This window comes from Phyllobates terribilis, unplaced genomic scaffold, assembly GCF_046119375.1.
Source record: "Phyllobates terribilis strain yellow unplaced genomic scaffold, ASM4611937v1 Scaffold_4__5_contigs__length_816908805, whole genome shotgun sequence".
Taxonomy (NCBI): domain Eukaryota; kingdom Metazoa; phylum Chordata; class Amphibia; order Anura; family Dendrobatidae; genus Phyllobates; species Phyllobates terribilis.
The window spans coordinates 63234072-63259570 of NW_027362764.1; the positions used below are offsets into that span (position 1 = coordinate 63234072).

Here is a 25499-nt window from a genome sequence, read left to right on the forward strand (position 1 = left end):
GCTTCCTCTGGTGGGGAGACGATGGTTCGCTCGCCCGTGCTTCCTCTGGTGGGGAGACGATGGTTCGCTCGCCCGTGCTTCCTCTGGTGGGGAGACGATGGTTCGCTCGCCCGTGCTTCCTCTGGTGGGGAGACGATGGTTCGCTCGCCCGTGCTTCCTCTGGTGGGGAGACGATGGTTCGCTCGCCCGTGCTTCCTCTGGTGGGGAGACGATGGTTCGCTCGCCCGTGCTTCCTCTGGTGGGGAGACGATGGTTCGCTCGCCCGTGCTTCCTCTGGTGGGGAGACGATGGTTCGCTCGCCCGTGCTTCCTCTGGTGGGGAGGCGATGGTTCGCTCGCCCGTGCTTTTTCTGGTGGGGAGACGATGATACTCTCGCCCGTGCTTCCTCTGGTGGGGAGACTATGGTTCTCGCCCGTGCTTCCTCTGGTGAGGAGACTATGGTTCGCTCGCCCGTGCTTCCTCTGGTGGGGAGACGATGATACTCTCGCCCGTGCTTCCTCTGGTGGGGAGACGATGATGCTCTCGCCCATGCTTCCTCTGGTGGGGAGATGGTGGTTCGCTCGCCCGTGCTTCCTCTGGTGGGGAGACGATGATGCTCTCGCCCGTGCTTCCTCTGGTGGGGAGATGGTGGTTCGCTCGCCCGTGCTTCCTCTGGTGGGGAGACGATGATACTCTCGCCCGTGCTTCCTCTGGTGGGGAGACTATGGTTCGCTCGCCCGTGCTTCCTCTGGTGGGGAGACGATGCTCTCGCCCGTGCTTCCTCTGGTGGGGAGATGATGGTTCGCTCGCCCGTGCTTCCTCTGGTGGGGAGACGATGGTTCTCTTGCCCGTGCTTCCTTCCAATGTGCGTCTGTTAGCCTCAGACTGTATAGACACCTCCTACTGTATAAGATGCCTCCTACTGCGTGGGGCCACGCTTACACCCAATTGTCACTTTATTTGTACATTTCCAGGTGGAATAACAGAGGGACACCACGCATTTTAAGAAAAGTTGCTTTAGAATTTTTCCTTTATCAGACCTCAATAGGGTCTTATACAGTTCTTATAATTACCCTTATTTTCTTTTTCTAGCACTGCTGGGTATTCACAGTCAGACGCACGTCGGTTTTCTGACACTAATGGAGTCCCTGCGATACTGCAAGGTAAGCCCTCCCCCATCATTGACTCCTCCTTCTTGCCATAGTTTGTCTTTCCTCCTTACACCGGCTGGGCAGCGTTCCTGACATCCTGGAACGTGAGCTCCTGCCAGATTCTGATCTCGTGTGGCGGTTGCGCTGCTCCGGTCCGCTCTTCATCACCGGAGCCGCACAGATTAGTTTCCAGGCACAATGGCCTCGCTGTTCTGCCCTGACGTGTTGATAATGCGTCTGTCAGGTCAGCTGCCGGATCCTGAGTTTGTGGTTAGGCCGTTACATCGCTCTTCTTCCTTTCTGCCACTGAGTAAGAATATCTTTAACGACGCGAAGAATCGTCTGTTTTCTGTAACCTCCAGGGAGTTTATGAATGAAATAATGGGCAGGATGCTCGGTAAACCTGTTCATTCACCCAGTATAAAATCTATAGATCTGTCACTCATTGTTTGAACAGTTTTACAGCTTGGCTCCTCGTAGCTGGTCCCTTTTCTCCAACAACAGTGCCATTCTGTCCTTAAAGAGATTGTCCACTACTTTTACACAAATGACCTATCCTTAGGATAGATCCTCAATGTCTGATCAGCCGGGATCCGACACCCCCCTGCCGATCAGTTGTTATCGGTGGAAGCCAGTACTCACTTGCAGAGCTGGCTGTCTACTTATAGTTGCTACCGCAGGGTACTACACTTCCGCCTCCTATTCAAATCAATAGGAGGTGGATGTGTAGTACCAAGCCTCGGCCACTACAAGTAGACGGCCAACTCCGCAAGTAAGTACTGGCTTCCACTGATAACAACTGATCGGCGGGGTACCAGGTGTCGGGTCCCAGATGATCAGACGTTGATGACCTATTCTAGGATAGTCCATCAGTGTAAAAATTGTGGACAACTTATTTAAAAGTTAAAGGTTATGGACACCTTTTGACACGGAAATAGTGATTTTTGCATGTCACTGGTTACCTTTACTTAATAAAATTGCATTGTTTCAATCTACAATCTTTTCATTCATTTTGGGGCCACTGCCTAATATACAGTTTGCAGCCTGATCCAACTTTTTTTTATTTTTTGTGGAAATGTCTCTCCCAGTAATATAGGCTGGATGTGAGCAGTGGGCTACTCATGTATCAGCACAGCTTCCGTCCTGCACTTACTTTTTCTTTATGTCCTTTCCTACTTATCTGTAGCTCGTTTTCTTCTCCCGGCAAGTGGTTGCGCTCGTGGTGGGGGAGGAGGGATGTAAGATGTACCCACGGGAAGTGTTTGTGGGTGGAGGGAGGAATGACGCCCCCTGCAGGAGGTGGTGGCGCGTGCCGGGGGAAGGATGACATCCCCTGCGGGAGGTGGTGGCGCGTGCCGTGGGAAGGATGACATCCCCTGCTGGAGGTGGCAGCGCGCGCCGGGGTGGGGGTGTGACATCCCCTGCAGGAGGTGGCGGTGCGTGCCAGGGTGGGGGGGGTGACGTCCCCTGCGGGAGGTGGCGACGCGCGTCAGGGTGGGGGTGTGACGTTCCCTGCGGGAGGTGGCGGCTCGAGCCGGGGTGGGGGGTGATGTCCCCTGCGGGAGGTGGCGGTGCGCGCCGGGGTGGGAGGTGGCGGCGGCGCATGCCGGGGTGGGGGGGGGGTGACGTGTGACTGGGAGAGCTGACGCCCTTCATTCTAGGTTTCACTGGCAAGTTGGCAAGTAGTTGCTAACTATCTGCTTGTTCTACCCGGCTCCGACACAGAGCTTTCACCGACTGGTCCTGCCAGTGATTCAGCTGCTCAACATCAATGGAGCAGCTCTTTCTCTTCTTGGCCGTTCTGTCGACGCAGCGTGACTGTTGACGTCAGCTAGGAGCCGGCTGTCAATCATCATGACGTCAGCAGTCGCGCCCCTTCTGTAGAGCAGAAGAGAAGCCGCTGCTCTGGCGATGTGACGTCAGCGGAAGCCGAGGAGATCGGTGCCGGACACAACATGCAGGTACGTAGGAACTACCTGCCTGTTTATTTTTTAAGGCTCATAATAAAAAAGAAAACTAGTCCTGGATAAAAGTCCATGACGTATAAACATAAAATACATCTTGCATTTTAATTTTTCACTTAAAGGGGTCGTCCATTTTATCTTGGTCAGATTGTACAGCAGTTGCAAAGAGCATAGCTCTCTCTGGAGGACCTGCCCTATCCTGCACCTCATTGATTCAAATGGACAGTATGCAATGTCCAATTTCTCCTGTGGTAGCGCTGTGGTGTAATTAGACACTTTCTGCCAGGTTTCTCTACTGATTGTTGCTGATTGCTGAAGATACCACCAGGGGGAACACATTCTGATCAGCTTAAAGGGACCTTTCTAGCAAGTACAGATTGTCCAAAATAGAGAATCCCTTTAATTTTAGCAGTCTCACCCTTTAAAAAGATTTTGCATCTCTATTATCAGACATGAGATTTGGCAAAAAACTGTAATGTTCACCTGTATTGTGCGGCCAATCGAATTGCTTCTTTATTTTGAAAAGAGACTCTGAAAAGCAAGAGCTGGAATCTGATTGGTCACTCAACTCCTTTATCTGCAGGACACATGTAGGAACATAGAACTTCACACGACCTGTGATACTTGGCTGCTTTTTCATCTTTTAAGCCTATAAATGGAGAGGAATTTCCTTGTTTAAACCTCTGGCTTCTCCTTGTGTACACCATCTGCGGACACTTCCCCACCTCTCAGGGACGCGGAAGCCCTAAAAGAAACCGCTACCCATCCTTACTCGCCTGTTTATAGCTTTGATGATGTTTTCAGGTTTACAGAGCAATAAAAATAGTCATCTGATCATGGTGTGTGACGATAAAGGGATATTCCCATCTCCAAGATCCTATCCCAATATGTAGTAGGTGTAATTATAAGAATATTAGCTAATACCTCCAATTACAAATGTAGTATAGTTCTTCTGATTAGCAATGTTGCTTACCCCATGTGCAAGGCATTGCCGTAGCTTATGTATCCATGGTTACGACCACTCATATAGTGACAGTTGCTAGTGGTCGTAAACATGGATACCTAAGCATGGGGTAAGTGACATAGCTAATCAGGAGAACTATACTACATTTCTAATTGGAGTTATTTACTAATATTATTATTATTATTATTATTACACCTACTACATATTGGGATTGGATCTTGGAGATTGGAAAACCCCTTTAGTGTCTTTCTTTTTTTTTGTCTTCTGGTATTGATTGACGTTTTTTGCAGCAAATTCTTCCAACAAGGCGCATATGACGGTGAATGAATTTTTACGCAAAATCCAAATTTTTTCTTTATTTTTGCTACTCTTTTTAGTGCAAAAAAAAGTTATTTTCCAAAATTTGCACAAACATTTCAGGCCAACATAAACACTCCAGGGGGAGCCTCCACACGAAAATTTTCAATCAGCCGAAATACATCTAGAAACCCCAAACGGTGTCCACAGTGACCAGCTAAAAAAAAAAAATCAGGTGAACACAAAAGGCTATGTTCACACATCATGGTTTTTTTTTTGCTTCACAAATCTGCTCCAAAACCTGATCTTCAAGGATATTTTGTTCAGGATTTTTCTTGCAGTCTTGTTGCTTTTTTGATTCTTTTTTTTTCAGTGGTTTTTTTTCACTGCCCTTCTGTCTCTTTTTATGCATGTATATAAAGCTCTGTGAAAAAAAAGCAAAAGAAGAACCCCATTCTATTTTTGCATCAAAAACGCTGATACAAATTTTGACACCTTTTTTTTATGCGTTTTTGATGCGTTTTTTCCACCACCCATTACTTCCTATGGTTTTGGTTTTGGTATTCTCCAAAAAACCAACCAAGGCACAAAATCCTGAACAAAAAAAAACCCATGATGTGTGAACTAAGAATTCTGGTTTCTCATAGACTTTGCTGGTATTGCAAAAGGCAGCTGAAAATTTGCATAAAAATCTGCAGCAAAAAACCATCATGTGTGAACATAGCCTAAAATAGACTTCAGAAAGCCGCAAATCAAAACTAGACCCAAAAAAAGGCGCAAATACAATAATGAATCCGCGTCAAAATATTTTATACAGGTCGCAGGGATCCTTAGAAAAAGGCACAAATCCCGAAGACCGACTAGCCAATGTGTGTAAAAGCAGAGTCAACATTTTTTAACAGGCGGTCTCCGCTTTTTGACTAAACCCCTTTTTACTAGTATAGTTCTCTGAACAAACACCCGATGTCCCTCTGCTTTGACCCATCTGTGATCAACTGTTATTTATTTGTGGGAAAACTTGGCAGAAAGTGTTCCATTTTGCTGCACTGCCTCCGCAGGAGACTTAAAGAATTACACGTGTCCCTTTAAACTTGAGTCCGCATAGAGAGCCGCTACCAGTGTAACGCTGCAGGAGATTAATCCCAAGAAAAGATTATTTTTTTAAATTGATTTTTTTTATTCGCCGACGTTGTAAAATCTTTCTTGCAGATGATCCGATTTCACTTCTCAGGCCAAGGTTCGTGTGTCGTCACCCGACTTGGGTTCCACCTATTTTGGGCTACATAAATAATCTGTTTTGGGAAATGACCTTTTGCAGTAATTGCTGATTTTCTATTTCTGCAGTACATGTAGGGTTCTTGCTGATTATCTACTTTTTTTTTCTCCTTTTTTTTCAGGTAGGCAATTTCTTGAAATCCCCCAAATGTCCTATCTGGGTAATCGGCAGCGAGACGCATCTAACGGTGTTTTTCACTAAGGTGAGTAATGTCGCTGACCGATATATCGCGATATGTCGCTGCTGGTGGGTAAATGTGTGATTTGAGGTGTGTGAAAGGATACAGCGCCATATTATATACGTATAGATACTGCTCTTGCCAAATGCCTATAAAACGTAGACTGTACATTGTCTTAAAGGGGTCCTGATTGCTACGCCATGCATCCTGTAGGATAAAGGAAAAGTGGTCATATTTGCACAGATGATGTGTAATATATATGTATGTGTGTAGTACTGCGTGTATATTTAGATGAGACCTCTCAGCCTTTCGATTCTGAGTAGTCTCGCTCTTCTGCAGCGCCAGATGGCTCTGCTTGCTGGCGCACGCTCAGCGCCGGATGGCTCTGCTTGCTGGCACACGCTCAGCGCCGGATGGCTCTGCTTGCTGGCGCACGCTCAGCGCCGGATGGCTCTGCTTGCTGGCGCACGCTCAGCGCCGGATGGCTCTGCGGCCTGGCGCACTCTCAGCGCCGGATGGCTCTGCGGCCTGGCGCACGCACATTGAATAAAACTACCTAAGCGGTTTGTTTCATTACGCAAATGTGTTGCAGCTTTATTCTTTGTACCCGCACGGCACAGGGAAGATTGTTGCCAGTTTAAGACATTTGCACTGTCAACGATTGTTCGTTTGGCAAAATTGGCCCCTTCGATTGACTTTTACCTATATGTGTGGGGTCTATAAGAGTAAAGCTGCAATTAAAGGGCGTCTGAATGACTGTTCAAACTAAGCACAGGCGCTCAGTACACCTTTGTCGAGGCCAAACATTTAATAGCCCCTTCCCACCTACTTGATTTCCATCTGTCTCTGTCGTTCTTGGAATCTATAAAGCCAGAGCTGTCAATCAAACGAGAGGAGGAGGGGTGGAGATAGAGGGAATACAAGCAGGTGGGAAGGTGCACTTTAAATTTTTAGCAACACCAAGGGTGCACCAAACGCCTGTGCTTGGTTTGAACAATCATTCTGTGCTGACAAAGTCCCTTTAAACTAAAGTAAGACCCCTAGACATCAGATGATTGTACAGTAATGGTAGATCATAGGCAGCTACACAGGGGCCCCAGAGACACTGGGGGCTACATAGTGCCCTTCAACAGGGGCCCGCTGCTATCTTCATATATGTAACTATTACCATCATATAAGTTGGCATTTGGAGATATATATATTTTATTTATGACTGTGGGGGGCATCGGGGTCTGCACTTCTCATACATTACAGCACTGCAGCTTTTTTTGGAAGCCGTGGGCGATTCCCACTGACGTCTGCGCCTGGATTCCCACTGTATTCTCTCTGCAGGATGATTGATCACAGAACGCCACTCTCACAAGAGTTTTTCCTCTCCTTGCCGAGTCCTCATTGATGACACTAAATGATAGCCGACTTTCGGCCCCCTTCACCCCATAACCCCGCCGGTGGGAGTTTGCTTGTTGTGACCCGTGTAATCCCCGGGATGTGTTTTACTTGTGCTGTGGGAAGTATAATTAGAGGCATTACAGATGTGACCTCGCCAGCCGTACACTGCGGAAGATAAATGGCTGCTGGAAATCCACTGATATCTCACATCTCAGGGTCCAGGAGAGGAACTTTTGATGCAAAAAATGTATACTTTGCACTCGTTGAAATTTGCAAGTCTGGGTTGGATATCTAAAAAAAGAAAAAATAACCCAAAAAACAAAAAATGTATCTCCTCATAAGTCGTAGTGACCACCACTGATCACTGAAACGAAGGGGCAGTGCCGTCCATCAGAATCAGTTTTTAATAGACCACCTTAATACAAAAATATAGATAAATGAGCATTAAAGGGTTATTCCCCAAAAAAGCAATAGGATTGGGGATAACCAGTGCAAGGACATACAGCTGTATCCTCACAGTTCTTGAAATCGCTGAGCGTTCCAGCAGTCTGCTCCTCTTCAATCCCGAAAATGAGGGCTCTGCAGCCCCACCCTGAATGGAACCGATGTGAGCATGCGCAGTGTTTAGCAGTCACATCCAATGAATGGAGCAGATGTGAGCATGCGCAGTGCTTAGCCGTCCCATCCAATGAATGGAGCAGATGTGAGCATGTGCAGTGCTTGGCAGTCCCATATGCAATGAATGGAGCAGATGTGAGCATGTGCAGTGCTTGGCAGTCCCATATGCAATGAATGGAGCCGATGTGAGCATGCGCAGTTCTTAGCAGTCCCATATGCAATGAATGGAGCCGATGTGAGCATGTGCAGTGCTTGGCAGTCCCATAGACAATGAATGGAGTCGATGTGAGCATGTGCAGTGCTTGGCAGTCCCATCCAATGAATCGAGCTGATGTGAGCATGCGCAGTGCTTAGCAGTCCCATCCAATGAATGGAGCCGATGTGAGCATGTGCAGTGCTTGGCAGTCCCATATGCAATGAATGGAGCAGATGTGAGCATGTGCAGTGCTTGGCAGTCCCATAGACAATGAATGTAGCCGATGTGAGCATGCGCAGTGCTTGGCAGTCCCATATGCAATAAATGGAGTCGATGTGAGCATGCGCAGTGCTTGGCAGTCCCATATTCCATGAATGGAGCCGATGTGAGCATGCAGGATGCTTGACAGTACCATAGACAATGAATGGAGCCGATGTGAGCATGCGCAGTGCTTGGCAGTCCCATATGCAATGAATGGAGCCGATGTGAGCATGTGCAGTGCTTGGCAGTCCCATATGCAATGAATGGAGCCGATGTGAGCATGTGCAGTGCTTGGCAGTCCCATAGACAATGAATGGAGCCGATGTGAGCATGTGCAGTGCTTGGCAGTCCCATAGACAATGAATGGAGCCGATGTGAGCATGTGCAGTGCTTGGCAGTCCCATCCAATGAATCGAGCTGATGTGAGCATGCGCAGTGCTTAGCAGTCCCATCCAATGAATGGAGCAGATGTGAGCATGTGCAGTGCTTGGCAGTCCCATATGCAATGAATGGAGCAGATGTGAGCATGTGCAGTGCTTGGCAGTCCCATAGACAATGAATGTAGCCGATGTGAGCATGCGCAGTGCTTGGCAGTCCCATATTCCATGAATGGAGCCGATGTGAGCATGTGCAGTGCTTGGCAGTCCCATATTCCTTGAATGGAGCCGATGTGAGCATGCAGGATGCTTGACAGTACCATAGACAATGAATGGAGCCGATGTGAGCATGCGCAGTGCTTGGCAGTCCCATATGCAATGAATGCAGCAGATGTGAGCATGTGCAGTGCTTGGCAGTCCCATATGCAATGAATGGAGCCGATGTGAGCATGCGCAGTGCTTGGCAGTCCAATATGCAATGAATGGAGCCAATGTGAGTATGCAGGATGCTTGACAGTACCATAGACAATGAATGGAGCCGATGTGAGCATGCGCAGTGCTTGGCAGTCCCATATGCAATGAATGGAGCGGAGTTCACGCATGCCCATCTGACTGCTCCTTTCAGGAGTGCCCCGTTCTCAGGATTGCTAGGATCCCAGGAGTCAGACCCCCAAGTAGTTGGCAATTATCCCCTGTCCAATGGATTAAGAGTTAACTTGACTTTTGGGGCGTAATCCTTAAATGTAACTAAACTCCTTGTAACAGTTCTGCTCTAATAGGGCAGATAAATGTGGGTTTTGTTTTTATTTGTAAGCTGTTGAATATGGCCGTAGATGGAAATCAAAACCTTGTAGTGTGAACGGTGATGTTCAGGCGATGGAGCCTCCATGGGTGCAGAGGCCTTTAGGGGAAATGGGGTCTTTTTTTGTTTATTTTTTTCTTTTCTTTGCACGGACGTCCTTAGGAAGGTAAATGAATGGGGCTTGCAGACCAGCGAATTTTTAATGACTTTGAATATCTAATAAACATCCGTGTGTTTACTGGTGACCCCATAGTGATCTCTTCACTTTCATGCACTGACCTGGGTCAAACCAATAGTGTCTCTCTCCCGGGAAGAGGTTATCTAAACACTTGATTGACAGCCGCCACCTCCCCAAGTCCCTGCAGATTAAAAACAAAGAAGAAGGATTTTAAAAGAACCCAAAAAAAAAATACTGATAGTTACTATTGTTTAGTAACTATATACAATAACTTTTTTTTTAATGTTTTAAAAAATTCTGCAGATTGTATTGTCACTGCTCTTCAAAAAATATGAAATGCATTTCTTACAATCATTTCTGAGAAATGTATTTTATGTAGAAAATATTAAAATGTATTATTAATTATTATTAATATTTGTAATGTACACATTTAAAGTAAGAAATCTTGGAGTGAGCCGTCTTTGAAAATTTTAATATTAAGCTCAAACTTCAGCAGCCATGTGGACTTGGGCATTAATAAACTGCTTCTCACTCATTCACTAGCATTGGAGAGTTTTCAAAGTATGTTCTGGTCGTTGTACAGGAGGGGGGAGGAGGTGAGCTGTGACATCACCTATTGTGAATAGTGGATCCTGTTATCTATCTTGCTAAGTGGTTAAAGGGAACCTGTCCCCCTGAGAATGCAGGCGAATCTGCAGGCCCCATGTTACGGAGCAGCGGGAGCTGAGCAGACTGAAATATCGTTCTGTGAGAAAAGATTCAGTATAACGTGTGCTTTTAACCATTTAATCCTCTGCTCTTTCTGGGATTTTCAGTGCAGGATTAGGAGAATTTGGCCTCTTTCTCCTAAAATCTGCACCACTCTTGTCCTCAGGTTGTTTCTTTGAAGTGAATGTGGGTGAGCTGCAGTACCCGACACGACCTGTGAAGAAGTGTGGTGCTGCTTTGGGAAGGAAAATGTCGCCATGTTTATCGAACGCTTGAAAGGGGAATCTTACCTATGGTACCATATGCAACAGAAAAACCCTAAAACCACTGAAATCAAGTGAAACTGCCGCGATATGGGATCAGGCTGATATAGGGACAATATATGTATTAGAAGGTTTTACGTCATTTCTATAGATTTTTCTCTGCAGGCAACGTAATTTGCAGTCATGTGTACAGCATGGGATTTTCAGAGATAATGGTGTAAAATGTGTATATACACATCACAAGGAATAGGCGGCTGTTCACATGATGACATTAAATGTTTATTGCCTACGGTGTCACACGCGAGGATGGGAAGAATGGATATAGATATAATGTATATGGATTTGTGTCCTCTAGTTACTTTATGGGATCTGCAACTTAAATATCCCTGTGCTAATGAGAACGCTGGCCTCTTGCTTATATCTTCCTTTGCTCGGTTCCTTTAAAATGACAGCAAAAAAGAAAAATCGCTGCTAAATAGAAGGATTTGATTTCTCCTCTCATGAGGACTTAATACAAATCTGATCAAGATGTTTCCTGCTCCTTTTGAAGGCTCGGTGACGTCCCTCTTTGAAGCCGAAATGGTAGCCATACTGGTTGACGTCCAGCTTTCTTCGCAGAGGTTATCCAACACCTGTCACTTTTGCATCTGGAGGTGAAAGGCGCTGCTGACAACAACGAAAGTCACTTTCCAGATCCTCTTCTCATTAATAGGAAAGGTGCAGATAGCTGGCCGTTAATGCAACGTCGTCATAATCTGGAAGTGAGAGGCGATGACATATTCCCAAGCTGTCTTTTGGACCGCTCCCAACTCTCCAGTCTCCTTACTACCTGCTTTCTGGCAGGGCGGGCTCTACCTTTTGAGTGACAGTTCTGGTCAGTAGCAGAACTATAGTATTACCAAATGAACTGGAGCATAAGTTGGTATACATGCAATGTGTAGGCTCATGTTCACACTGGCCATTAAACAGACAAAACCTAAGATGGAAACAAAAGGAACATATACCCTGCTGTAAGTAAGTAAAAGGTATTAGTGTATATAAATCACATAGGGTACTTGGTATACGTGATGAGATGGCATGCCTATGATGATCTGTCGACGGTCACCCTATGCGAGAATAGACTTTTCTTCCAGGTGCTCCCAGTAGTCTTCAAGACCTGGATGTCACAGCAATGCTTAAAGAAAAACAATGCCAAAACGCGTTAGTACGGATTCCAGAAACCCCACGTAGGTTCCCACAGTTAATGGGATGATCTGTCTTAAAGTTTGTCACGAGTTGTTTACCTTCACCCCATAGAGAATAAAGTGGATTTCTTTTTGCGAATAGTCCATTTGTCAATTAACCTTATCATGTGTAGTTTTTTTAAAGCGAGATGGTCGTTAAAGTGAATATTCATGGTTGGATGATGCAGACCATGAAAATGTAATTGTAACATGCCCGAGGGACGGAGAGGAAATTATTTCCTTTCCAGAGAAAACGATCCTTCTTTCTCCCATCTGTTTCGCGTTCTCCTTGTTAAACATAGATGCCTGCCCTTCAGCCGGCAGCCGCGTCACCTTTGCTTCTATGTGTAGGGGATTTTATACTCGTTAATGACGGCGGAGCTTAGAGACCACCTCACGTGAGACTGTGGAGAGAAGGTTTTAGATGTCGCTCCCCGCTATGCGTATTAACGCTTTGGAACATGCCTGCAGTGATGCAGGAAGCTGTCCATTGGCGGTCGATAGATGCCACCTCCACCGGCTGTTGTAATGAGAAAAGCATGGCTGATGTGACTGGTAGCTCATCAAAATCCAAGATGGATGCGATCCACACTGGCCTAGTGAGTAAGAGTTCTTCACTGGGACAACTTTTTTCTTTTGGACCACCTTATTCCAGACTGTGGCCCAGTGAGTAAGGAGAGTTCTTTACCAGGTCAATTTTTAGTTTGGACCACCTTATTTTGCGATATTTGATCCTAGTTTTTGACTAGGTTTTGCTCCAATAATTGCTGAAACGCGTAGTTTTTATGGAAACTTGCACCTGTACCAAGTCAATGAGTAGTGCCAAGAGGACTCTCAGTCCCTGTTAGTGGGTTCATCCTGGTGATTTTTGTGTTAAATAAACTCGACGGGAGGTTCTACTCGCGAACTACGTGCAGCAGGAATCGGACACTGCCTGCACTTCATCAAAAACATACTTCAGGGTCAGTTTGTCTTGGATAATTGGTCCAAGAGACCGGTCTCCAGTGGTTTCTCCCCGCCCCGTTCTCCTAGATTGACAGGTCTCCCACAGTACACAAACACATTGTCACGGGTTTGTCAGATGTAGCAGACAGTCGTTCTGCAGCTGGTTGCAAAAGATCTCTTCGTTTGGCATTACAAACACCTTCTTAAATCTGTCTTACTCTAGTACCCAGCTGCTACCTCCCTCCTACTCTGACACACAGGCCTGGGTGTTTAAATGCTTTCAGTTTGCTACAGGGAGGCGTCGGTGATATTCACATGTTCCCTTGTGAAGGCTTGGAGCTATTGCAGTCTGCTTACTTCCTCTCTGGCACTTGGAGGACGTTTGGTGTAATCTCTCTGAAGTTTGGCTCAAGCCAAGTTGCTTCCCCTGTGTTGGTCTTCCTTGTTGTCTTTAGTTGTTAGTGGGGACTGACTAGTGCTCTGCCCCCCCCCCCTTCTTCCCTATCCAGGGCTTAGCTCTAGGGAGATACAGGGCTTAGGTTTCATGTTCGGCGATTGGTGAGGAACCAATGTAGGGACGTTAGTGTAGACAGGGTGATATTAGATCAGCCTAAGAGGTCTCCACTCGCCCTTTCCCTAGTGTCTGGACTCCCTTCTCCTCATCCCTTCGTGTTGCATGAAGTCTTTCCTACACTGAGCATCTGTCAGCAGGTTTTTGATATGGAATCTGAGAGCAGCATAATGTACTGGCAGAGAGCCTGATTCCAGTGATGTCACTTACTGTACTGCTTGGTGCAGTTTTGAGATAATCCTTGTTTTGTCTAATGTTGATGTAGCAGAGCTAAGACTTTTGAGCTGAGTGACTTCTTATTAGACTGTGTTCTGTAATTTCAATACAAGCAGTGTTTTATCAGCAGGAGATTATCACTACGGGACTATGTCTCACGTGCATACCAGTCAGGCTAATCTGTCTAACCCCGCCCACACCCCTGATTGGCAGCTTCCTCTGTGCACACTGATTCATCAGCAAGCTGCCAATCGGTGTTGGGGGCGTTGTTACACAGATTAGCCTGACTGGTTTGCACGTGAGACCTAGTCCTGTAGTGATAATCTCCTGCTGATAAAACACTGATTGTATTGAAACTACAAAGAGTCTAATGACACATTCTTGGAATCGGGCTCTCTGTCTCTACGTTTTGCTCTCGGGTTTAATAGCAGAAACCTGCTGACAGATTCCTTTTAAATTCTAGACTTTTTAGTGTAGCGCGTTTCTAGAGTTCCTTCTGCTTTGACGACACAACCATTGTTTGCTGGTCATTAAAATACAGATGTGGGTGAATTTAGCATTTTTCTGAAGCTTTGTAAAGTTTGTTGATGATGGACATGATGACGTGCGAAGCTGTTCAGCTGATAAATGTACAATTTATTTTTATATGATTTGATGCCAAGTATGCGCAGTTTCCCAATCGCTGAGCTTCGCTTTTAGAAGTCTCCTATTTGTTCTGAACCGAAGTTGTCCATTGTACATTTTAGATAATGTTTTGCCTTTTTGTCCCCCAGCGACGGTCTACCTTTAGTTTTGAAGGACATGTTCACCTTTTAATGATATATTTACAGATTAGATATAAATGAGAACACAAAATGTGGAGTATCCTAATAATTACTGCCTTTAATATAGCCCAGAGCTGTATTCACAATTCTGCTGTTCATTTTTGGAAACTGTTGACCAGCTTGCTCAATTCTAACAGCTTTAAAGGGAATATGTCAACAGTGTTTTGCTATGTAATCGGAGAGCAGCATGGTGTAGGGGCTGAGACCCTGATTCCAGCGATGTGTTACTTGCTGGACTGCATGCTGGTGTTTTGATACAATCACTGTTTTCTCTGCTGCAGCTATAGCAGTGCTCAGAATGCTGAGCTGTGTATAACCCTGCCCCACACCACTGATTGGCTGCTTTCTGTACACACTGTATATTGACAGCTACTAATCAGGGGTGGGGGCGGGGTTAAACAGCAGGAGGACTAGGCAGCCCAAGACACCTAGTCCTGTAGTGATAATCTCCTGCTGATAAAACACTGATTGTACTGAAACAACAAAACACAGCCCAGTAAGTGACACATCGCTGGAATCGGGGGTCTCTGCCCCTAAATTATACTGCTCTCAGATAATATAGCAAAAACCTTTTGACAAATTCACTTTAAGGACTCTTTCACAGATGGAACATGATCCATTATAGTCTATGGGACATGTTCCATTATAGTCTATGGGACTGTTCCCATGTCCTGGATACTTTCCCACCACACGTTTCAATGGGTAGGAGAAGTTGGGAATTTTTGATGGTAAAAATAAATCCACAGACAAGAAACTGATGACAGTCTGTTTCTGCGCACTGATAAAAATTGGTGCAGCGCCCCGGGTTTTTGCTGAGTGACTGCTGCAGATATCACCACTGCAGCCAATCTTTGACCTCATTAGCTCTGCTGATGTACATGGCTGAGCTCAGTGATTGGCTGAAGCGTTGGTATACGCAGTACAATAGATGTCAATGCAGCAGCGGAGAGGCCGCGATGGACTTCAGGAGCGTGAGAATATCTGTGTATTTTACACTTGTGCACAACTATGGGCCAAAGTAAAATTGAACAGTGACAGCCCATATAAATATCTATGGAATTGATCATCATTTAGATTCCAAAAACAAATTAACTTTTTTTTTTTTTTTAATTAAACTTCAGGAATTAAAATAAAGAATAGTGACTATTTCTCCCAATCTTAACCAAACACCAAAATAAATTCTTGCGTTCTCAGACTGATGCTCCTCAAGTGTAAACCTTTTAGTCAATCCAGTTATTGATCATAAATGGTTTCTGTGTGAAGTGTGAGGACACGCACAGGAAATGTCTCGTTCTCGTGCACATCGCCGTCCTGGAGGCTCGGTGAGGAATGTTCCAGCCACTCTGATACTTTTTAATGTTCCTTTGCCCCTCAAAGGGCTTCACGCATTCCAAGACATCTTAGCTGGATCCATGGAGATCTGTTCTGGACATTTCTTCTTCCTCACTTCTTAACCATGTAAATTGGAAGCATGACTAAAGCATGTCCGTCACCGTGTCCCTGAAGATGATCTATAGTCATAGTGTTCAGCACACATGCAGTCTGGACCAGTTTGGATTACAGGAGGCCCAGCCACTTTGGATCATTGGTGGGAATAAGACTTCATCTACTCGTCTTGTGCACCAACGCTTCGGCCCTATGAGCTCCTTCTTTTTGTTTCCCTCTTTCAAGTTCTATTTATGACCTCCGTCGTCTATAATTGGGTCCAGAAAGTATCTAGTATTTCATTTGCTTCAGCTTTATTATTTAGTCACTCATGTCCCGGATATTCCCGGCTCTGCTCCCTTCTCCTGGGTCCGCTGCCCTCTGTTGTGCTCCACATCAGGTTTTACAGGTTGCTCAGTGTGGATCAATAGCATACTCTCCCTAGATCTTTTTAAGGCCCATTGACACACACACCTGTGTCTTGGGAGTGAGACTCCAGTGTTCCTTGTATGGTATGCTTCTGTACTACTGTGTATCAACTCACATCCATCCCTGCTGGGTACCACTCCATCTGTCCGTCTGCGCCTGAGTTTCCAGTTAGTCCTGTTCCTCACAATTCTACCTGTCCTCTGGAATCTACAACAATGTCTGGGGTCCATGTGCCCACCCAGACCAGAGGCTTAGCAGATCAACCTCACCTGGTGAGCTCTTGATGGGCTGCAGCGGTCATACTTCCCTCACCCAAAACGGTTTTGTCCAAGGGAAGCGTGAGTGCTTCAGCCATCAGTGGCCACTGATGAGCTGCAGATCTACGTCCCTCAGACAAAACCATTTCTCAATGGAGAAGTGTGAGCACTGCAGCCCATCAGCAGCCATTCCGCTCTGTGGCCACTATTGCATGGTATGTCCAGTTCAACATGAAAAATTTGGTGAAAGGTCTGTCCAAGTATTGGATGACCCCTTTTTTTTTTTTTTTTTTTTTTTTTTTTTTTTACAGAAATGGGTAGAAGTTACTCTGCCTGTGCAATACTACATATTTTCAATTTTTTTTAACTACAAATTAAGGTGGGTCACCAACCCACCAACCTGATTTGGGGGCAGCAGTCCTAGCAAGTCAACACATTACAGACCATTTAAAAAAAATATATATATTTTTGACTTGAGGTCATCTATTAGGGACTGGGCTATAGTTTTTGTATTCTGACCATATTGGTGAATGATCAGACATGTTGGTTTTCAGCAGGTCTGATCCTTGCTGTCCACTGGGAGTTTTTCTTCTCTTTTGTTTTTGGATGGTCGCCTGATGTTTGACTGTACATGGTTCCGTGGACCTAGTATTGGATAACTGCATCAGTCACACCATCTCTGACACCTCCTTTGATGTTCCCCTCTTCCCTCCATGGCTGGTAGCAGCTCGGGAGTTGGAGGGAGCGGGTGACAGTGATTGAATGGCAGGAATGTTAATTAGAAGCATTAGCAATGGAAATGGTCCCTAAATAGTCCAGAAGTTCACGCTCTGCATCCTGCTCGATTAGGAAGATTAATCTCCTTCTATGGCAGAAATTATATTTTAAGATTTACAGATTTCTTTTTTGGTACTGCTGTTTATTAGAAAATATCCTAGTAAATTCCAAAAGTGAGCAGTATAATTGGTTGTTCCATTTTTTATTTTTTTTTTGTACATGTCACCATGAGTCAGCCAGTTTTCACTGAAAGGGGAATTTAGTTGTGGATGGTGTTTTAAAAAGAAAAAAAAAGTACCAGTCATTTCTGATAAAACTTGTAGAAAAGCTCGGCATTGCTGCCTTCATCCCAGTTAACACATACAGCCAGTCTAATATGTCCATGTACTGCCTGTATTCTCATGCTCTGTTACTTGCAGAGAACTTTGTGTGGTCTTTCTTCATCTGCATTCTTCCTGCACTATAGGTGCTGGAATTTCATTTTCGTCACTTCCCAGCATCTATTGCTTTTGCTAGTGTCCAATGGTTTTTCTTCCCTGAACTAAAAGCCTTGTCTCTTTTATTCTTTATTCCTGTGTAAAGGAATAAAGAGAGAGAGATACGATTTCACATTCTGTAGAGAGGCAAAGACTGAATCCCCCCCCATTTCCTGTAGAGAATCAAAGACCGCTCACTTCCCGTAGAGAAGCAAAGACCGCCCCCCCACCACCACCACTTCCCGTAGAGAAGCAAAGACCAGCCCCCCCCACCACCACCACCACTTCCCGTAGAGAAGCAAAGACCGCCCCCCCACCACCACTTCCCGTAGAGAAGCAAAGACCGCCCCCCACCACCACTTCCCGTAGAGAAGCAAAGACCGCCCCCCCACCACCACTTCCCGTAGAGAAGCAAAGACCGCCCCCCCACCACCACTTCCGTAGAGAAGCAAAGACCGCCCCCCCACCACCACTTCCGTAGAGAAGCAAAGACCGCCCTCCCACCACCACTTCCGTAGAGAAGCAAAGACAGCCCCCCCACCACCACCACTTCCCGTAGAGAAGCAAAGACCGGCCCCCCCCCACCACCACCACTTCCCATAGAGAAGCAAAGACCAGCCCCCCCCCACCACCACCACTTCCCGTAGAGAAGCAAAGACCAGCCCCACCACCACCACCACCACTTCCTGTAGAGAAGCAAAGACCGCCCCCCCACCACCACTTCCCGTAGAGAAGCAAAGACCGCCCCCCCACCACCACTTCCCGTAGAGAAGCAAAGACCGCCCCCCCCACCACCACTTCCCGTAGAGAAGCAAAGACCGCCCCCCCACCACCACTTCCCGTAGAGAAGCAAAGACCGCCCCCCCTACCACCACTTCCCGTAGAGAAGCAAAGACCGCCCCCCCACCACTTCCCATAGAGAAGCAAAGACCAGCCCCCCCACCACCACCACTTCCCGTAGAGAAGCAACGACCGCCCCCCCCCCCCCCCCCCCCCCACCACCACTTCCCGTAGAGAAGCAAAGACCGGCCCCACCACCACCACCACCGCCACTTCCCGTAGAGAAGCAAAGACCGGCCCCCCACCACCACTTCCTGTAGAGAAGCAAAGACCGGCCACCCCCACTTCCCGTAGAGAAGCAAAGACCGCCCCCCCCCACCACCACCACTTCCCGTAGAGAAGTAAAGACCAGCCCCCCCCACCCCACTACTTCCCGTAGAGAAGCAAAGGCCGGCCCCCCACCACTTCCCGTAGAGAAGCTAAGGCCGGTCACCCCCCCCCCCTCACCACCACCACCACCACTTCCCGTAGAGAAACAAAGGCCGCCCCCCCCCCACTACCCGTAGAGAAGCAAAGACCACCCCCAACACCACCACCACCACTTCCCGTAAAGAAGCAAAGACCGGCCCCCCCCACCACCACCACTTCCCGTAGAGAAGCAAAGACCGGCCCCCCCACCACCACCACTTCCCGTAGAGAAGCAAAGACCGCCCTCCCCCCACCACCACCACCACTTCCCGTAGAAAAGCAAAGACCCAGCCCCCCACCACTTCCTGTAGAGAAGCAAAGACCGCCCCCCCACCACTGCTTCCTGTAGAGAAGCAAAGACCGCCCCCCCACCACTGCTTCCTGTAGAGAAGCAAAGACCGCCCCCCCACCACCACTTCCTGTAGAGAAGCAAAGACCGCCCCCCCTCCACCACCACTTCCCGTAGAGAAGCAAAGACCAGCCCCCCCACCACCACTTCCCGTAGAGAAGCAAAGACCACCCCCGTCCCCCGCTACTTCCCGTAGAGAAGCAAAGGCCGGCACCCCCCCACCACTTCCCGTAGAGAAGCAAAGACCCCCGTCCGCCACTACTTCCTGTAGAGAAGCAAAGGCCGGTCACCCCCCCAACCACTTCCCGCAGAGAAGCAAAGGCCGCCCCCCCCCCCCCCCCCCCACCGCCACCACCACTTCCTGTAGAGAAGCAAAGGCCGGCCCCCCACCACCACTTCCCATAGATGAACAAAGGCCGCCCCCCGCACTTCCCGTAGAGAGGCAAAGGCACCGGCCCTCCGTTTCCTTCATAATTTTTTAAGGTCTTTTTGGGTTTTCATATTTTGTCTTGCACATCACATCACATCGACCTTCATGTCCTGCAGATGCTCAGGGGCCAGAATTCAGATGAACCGCCTCATTGCTTGGAGCCTTTCAAAATATTTCTACTTTTTGATGCTGATCTAGAATACTTGGTAATCTGTTTATTAAATCTGACGGACGGTGAATTACAGAAGTGTTTCTATTTTTATAAAATTATCAGAGCGGTAGGATATGCCATAACTTGGCGATCAGCGAGGGATCCAACTAGGCTGACATTTATGGTCCTGAGCAGGGCTGTGGAGTCGGTAAGCCAAACCTCCAACTCCTCAATTTCCATGACACTGACCCCACGACTCCCTCATTCATGGCTCATGTTTAAGTTTAAATTTACTGTAGCACAGATTCATCTCAGCTAAAAGTCTAGACCCTTAGATCAGGAATAGGACAGACATTTATAGGACATTTCATAACTTTCCCAAATTCTTAGGAAAAAATATTCCCCACAAACTGCATTGAACTACTGTACCCAATTTATTATATATTTTAGGAGTCAGTCCATTTTATACTGACTCCGACTCCACAGCCCTGGTCCTGAGAATGAAGCAGATGTTCTTCCAGCTTTAAGGTTTTGCAGAGAACTTGGTTATTGGCTCACGCTGCAGTTCTCTGAATAGTCAGGCGGCCGGGGGATAAAATGCATGGAAAAAAAACAGAGAAGAGGACACAGTGCTACCCCAGGGCTGCTTCTTCATTCTGCAAGGTCGGACCCCCGGTCACTGAGATGGCTATCCTAGTGTTGGGTCATCACTTACTGATGGGGGAATACTTTTTAAAGTTTAAAGGAAGGTGGTTGTTCATGTAAAATCCATCGCATGGGTTTTTCTGGTGGTTTAATAATAAGGAATATCTGTCTTAATGTAAGTCAGGCACACAACATACCTGTTCTAACCATCTAATGTCGGCCTTCATGCTTCTATATATTCAGCTCCCAGATCTTGGAGATTCTGCCGGCATGACTAATCTAAGACTGTTTTGAGTAGAAGTCTAGACCATGTGCAGAATTCCTTACAAGGGCCATTTAATAAAACTTTAAGTATGGATACCACCACTGGCTTTCTGGTTAACCCTTTCTTACAGAGTTTCCGCAAGTGCCTTGGTGAATGCTGCATCACCGGCACATTCAGCTTTTATGGGTTTTTCCCGTCAAGAATTATGGCTTCATCCTCTCGAACCAGCACCTCTTTTAAAAACTGAGCCTGGTTGTGCTCCAGTATCAGAGAGGTGGCTGTGCATGCGCTTTTTCTCACCATTGACTTGTACGAGAGTTCCGGTAATTATTGAGCAAGCATGCTCTGCTTTTCTCAAAGCTTCTACACCAAGGATGAAGCGGAGCCACTTCCGTTCTGAGCCACGTGCCTTATAGCCTAGAGGGTAGACTTTTCCATAAAACAGCACTCCGGGGTGCTATCACTAATTTCTATTCCCTGCGTGTAGTAAAATACTTACCAGCCGTCGTCATCTGCTGTTCACGGCGTCACTCCGGACCCGTTTCACCGTCTTGTGACTGCTGCTCCTGACTGACCGGAAGGTAACAGTCACAGACTCTCATAGACTTACATTGAGAAGTGACTTCCGGTCTCGAATTTGACCATGGAGTTAATTTTGGCACATTGTACTCCACTTTTCATACCTCTGTTATTTTTACTTCTAATCCTTCTTATTCACTAACGTAGTAAATTGTCGGCCGGCACCGCGGTGACAGCACGGACTGATATTTATATTAATACATTGAAATACAATAAAAGCAACATGTAATCACGAATGCAAAAAAAAGAGCCCAATAAAACTACATTGCTTACGATGAGACATTGACACATGTATGTTTTTTTTCTAAATAAAAGCTTTTTTGGACAGACTCACAGACCTGTCTCCTAAAAATTATCAAAAATTATTAAGGATATTGCTTGCCTCAGTAAATCAAAGTAGAGAATGTGGACTTGCATGTAAGGGGGGCGAGGGTGGCCTAGAATAAAGCGTTCAGTATGGAATCCCATCCCCCCTGTTGCCTTAATCTTCTAGGGTGTTTGTCATCACAAAATGACTGTTCAAACCAAGCACCGATGCTCGGTGTAACTTCATATCTAAATGTTTTTAATCTATCTCTGCTTCCCTCTTACTCCTGTAAAGCCAAAGCTGTCAATCATGGAAGAAGGGAAGGTGCACTGAATTATTCTGCCGCGGCATGGGTGCACCGATCTTCTGTACTTTGTTTGAACAGTCCTATTGTGCTTAGAGGCTCCCTCAATTTTTCTACAGGATTTCACTCCCAACCTATTTATATTCTCATGTAGCTCTTTCAAAGTCCAGCAATACCTTTACGTGGCCCGTCCGTTCCTCCATTAATGAGAAATCAACCCTTGAACTGATATGCAAATGAGGCTGCAGGGCTATGGTAGATCAGAAGCCTCTGTCACTCCAGCTCTGTTACCCGCCAGCGCCACCGCCTCCTACTTGATAGTGAGCTTTCGGTCAAGCAGAGTGAGGTGCAGCTGGGTGGGGATTAAAGCCAGAAAGGCAAAAGCTTAGGAAGTGCTTTAACATGCCCAAAGCACGCAAGTCTCATTTGCATATAGTCATGGCCAAAACTGTTGGCACCCTTGAAATTGTTCCAGAACATGAAGTATTTCTCCCAGAAAATTATTGCAATCACACATGTTTTGTTATACACATGTTTTTTTTTTTGTGGTGTTCTAACACACACAAAGGAGAGAAAAAACAGCAAATTGGACATAATTTCACACACAACCTGAAAAAATGGTCCGGACTAAATTGTTGCTACTCTGAACTTAATATCTGGTTGCACACCCTTTGGAATAATTAGCTGCAATCAATCGCTTCCTATAACCATCCACAAGCTTCTTACATCTCTCAGCTGGAATTTTGGACCCCTCTTCTTGTGCAAACTGCTCCAGGTCTCTCATGTGAAGACGTCTTCTACCAACAGCAATTTGAAGGTCTCTCCACAGGTGTTCAATGGGATTTAGATCTGGACTCATTGCTGCCACTTCAGAACTCTCCAGCGCTTTGTTTCCATCCATTTCTGGGGGCTTCTTGAAGTATGTTTGGGGTTATTGTCCTGCTGGAACACCCATGACCTAGAATTAAAACTCTGTTTTCTGACACTGAGCAGTACATTGCGACCCAAAATCCTTTGGTAATCTTCCGCTTTCATGATGCCTTGCACACAGTCAAGGCATCCATTGCCAGAGGCAGCGAAACAACACCAAAACATCTTTGAACCTCCACCATATTTGACTGTAGGTACTGTGTTTGTTTAGTTTTCTTTCTTTGTGGGCCTCATTCTGTTTTCAGTAAACACTAGAATATGCTTTACCAAAAAGCTTTACTTGGTCTCCTCTCTCCACAAGAAGCTTTCCCAGAAAGATTTTGGCTTACTCACGTACATTTTGGCAAACTGTTGTTTAGCTTTTTTATGTCCCTTTGTCAGCAGTGGAGTCCTCCTGAGTCCCCTGCCATAGCGTTTCATCTCATTAAAATGTAGACGGACAGTTTTTTGTGCTGACACTGCACCCTGAACCTACAGGACAGCTTGAATTTCTTTTGGAACTTGATTGAGGCTGTTTATCCCCAAATAAACGTGTAATTGCATTAATTTTCTGGGAGAAATACTTCATTTTCTGGAACAATTTCAAGGGTGCCAACACTTTCGGCCATGACTGTACGTATTAAAATAGTTTATTTTTCTGTCCGGGAGCAACAGATTGCAGAAGTAAAGATACGGTTGACCTTATCTTTCAGAGAGCAACATGACCATATATGACCAGTTTAGGGTGTTGGATCGTTCTGACGGGTTCCTTTAAGTGCTCAGGGAAGGATCACATTAGTCATAGCAATACATGTCCATTTTTATTCTCGCCATTATTTTCGGATGCTGCTCTGAGCCCATCTTTGCTTACGATGCAGATGTAACGGAGCGATGTTTTAGGTCTCGCTGTGTTTCCTGTATGGAGGTTGAATTTGTAAGTCCTATGTAAGTCATGCCTTCAGGACAAGGGTTGCAAAAGAGCCAAGAAGTTTACAAAGTATGTTGGCCGTCATCCCTTGTTTATGATCTGAAGGATCAAACTTTCGGGAATGTTTTTGTTGAACCTCCTCAGCCCTGTGATATTTTTTTGCCTCCAGGGATAAACACGAAAATCCTAAAATAAGTGGTATCACTGCCGAGCTGCTCCGCTCGGATCCATGGCGCGTTCCTGGTCGGCGCAGAGCTCTTATTTGGTTCAGGGATCGTGTTTTTTGGGACGCGAGGTTCTTACACTACGGAGCCGCTCTGCCGTGTTACTGTTCTTTCCTTGTAAGGTCATTTTATTGTGTTTCTCAAGTGCTAGAAAAATAGTCCAGGGCCGAGAATTTAGGCTTTTTTTTTTTCTTTTTCAGATTTTGGCAGAGGGCGTGGAATTTTATTTTTGGGTTTATTCCAGTATCTTTGGAGACTCACGTATGAACACTTTGGCTTTACTTGATAACATACCATTCGCAGGAAGCATAAAATGTCTGAGATCAACAAATCTGAGAGATGTGGCTGAGGTTTGACAGCTTTCGACCCTCCACATGTTTTATACATAGCAGCAACATAGTCCGTAGCGGTGTCTGACAATGCACCCATATCAGACTTAAAATCCTATCTGCGACCCATCGACTGACATGGATGAAAATGCGTCAAATTTTTCTTACCCTTTCCTAATATAGTGCCAACATATTCTGCAGCGATTTAGAAACTTTTCCACTACTCACATCAGTCCCTGTTCCTAATGAGCCTCGAAAACTACTTTTTTTTTTTTTTTAGACACCCCTCGTAGTATATTTTTGGAGAGTGGGAGTAAATTCGGAGAAGACCAATGCAAACGGCTCGACCTTTATTGAATTCACACCCACAAACCCAGCGATCATGCTACTCAGTAATGCTAACCACTGAGCCACGCGCTAACTCCCATAGGGAATGAATGGGGCAGACGGGCATGTGTTTGACGTCTGCTCCATTCAGATGGGGTTTTTCAGAGCCCCTGTCTTAGGACCATTGGGCTTCCCAGCAGTCAGAGCTCTAGTGGGAACTTATTCCCTATTTTATGGCTAGGGAATAAGTGTCAAACTCTGCACAAATCCTATAACCTCTCTCCGTGAGGGTCACATATGACTCATGATGGCGACCCTTTAAGCATTTTATGGCTTTCCAGCTATTGGATTATGCAAAATGGATCTGCTTATAGAAAGGCTGACTGCCCCGTGGGTCAATATTTGACACCGTTAAAGTGCCCTTTGATGGGCCACGATCGTAGCTGTTTATACAGAGATGGGTTATGTGGGCTTACGAGTTTATTCTCTAAGGCTTTTAAAGGGATTTTGCTTCCCCCATCTGAGAGCAGCATGATTTAGGGGCAGAGACACCGATTCCAGCGATAAATCACTTACTGGGCTGCTTGCTGCAGTTTTGATAAAATCCCTGTTTTATCTGCTGCAGATTTACCAGTTCTCAGAGCCCTGTATAACCCCACCCACCCCATTAATTGGCTGCTTTCTGTGTATACGTAGGCAGAAAGCGGCTAATCAGAGGTGGGGGTGGGGTTATACAGTGCTCATGAATATGGAGGACTGC

The 25499-nt window shown here is 46.2% G+C and overlaps 1 protein-coding gene across 3 annotated transcripts in view; it reads left to right on the top strand.

The window, feature by feature from the left end:
* Window positions 1-25499, top strand: part of MINDY3 (MINDY lysine 48 deubiquitinase 3) — a 106905-nt gene that overhangs the window by 26062 nt on the left and 55344 nt on the right. For all 3 annotated transcript variants that reach the window (XM_073677421.1, XM_073677423.1, XM_073677422.1), the window contains exons 10-11: window positions 1072-1142; window positions 5753-5833. In XM_073677421.1, the coding sequence (XP_073533522.1) occupies window positions 1072-1142; window positions 5753-5833 (152 nt within the window). The remainder of the gene's footprint in view (window positions 1-1071; window positions 1143-5752; window positions 5834-25499) is intronic.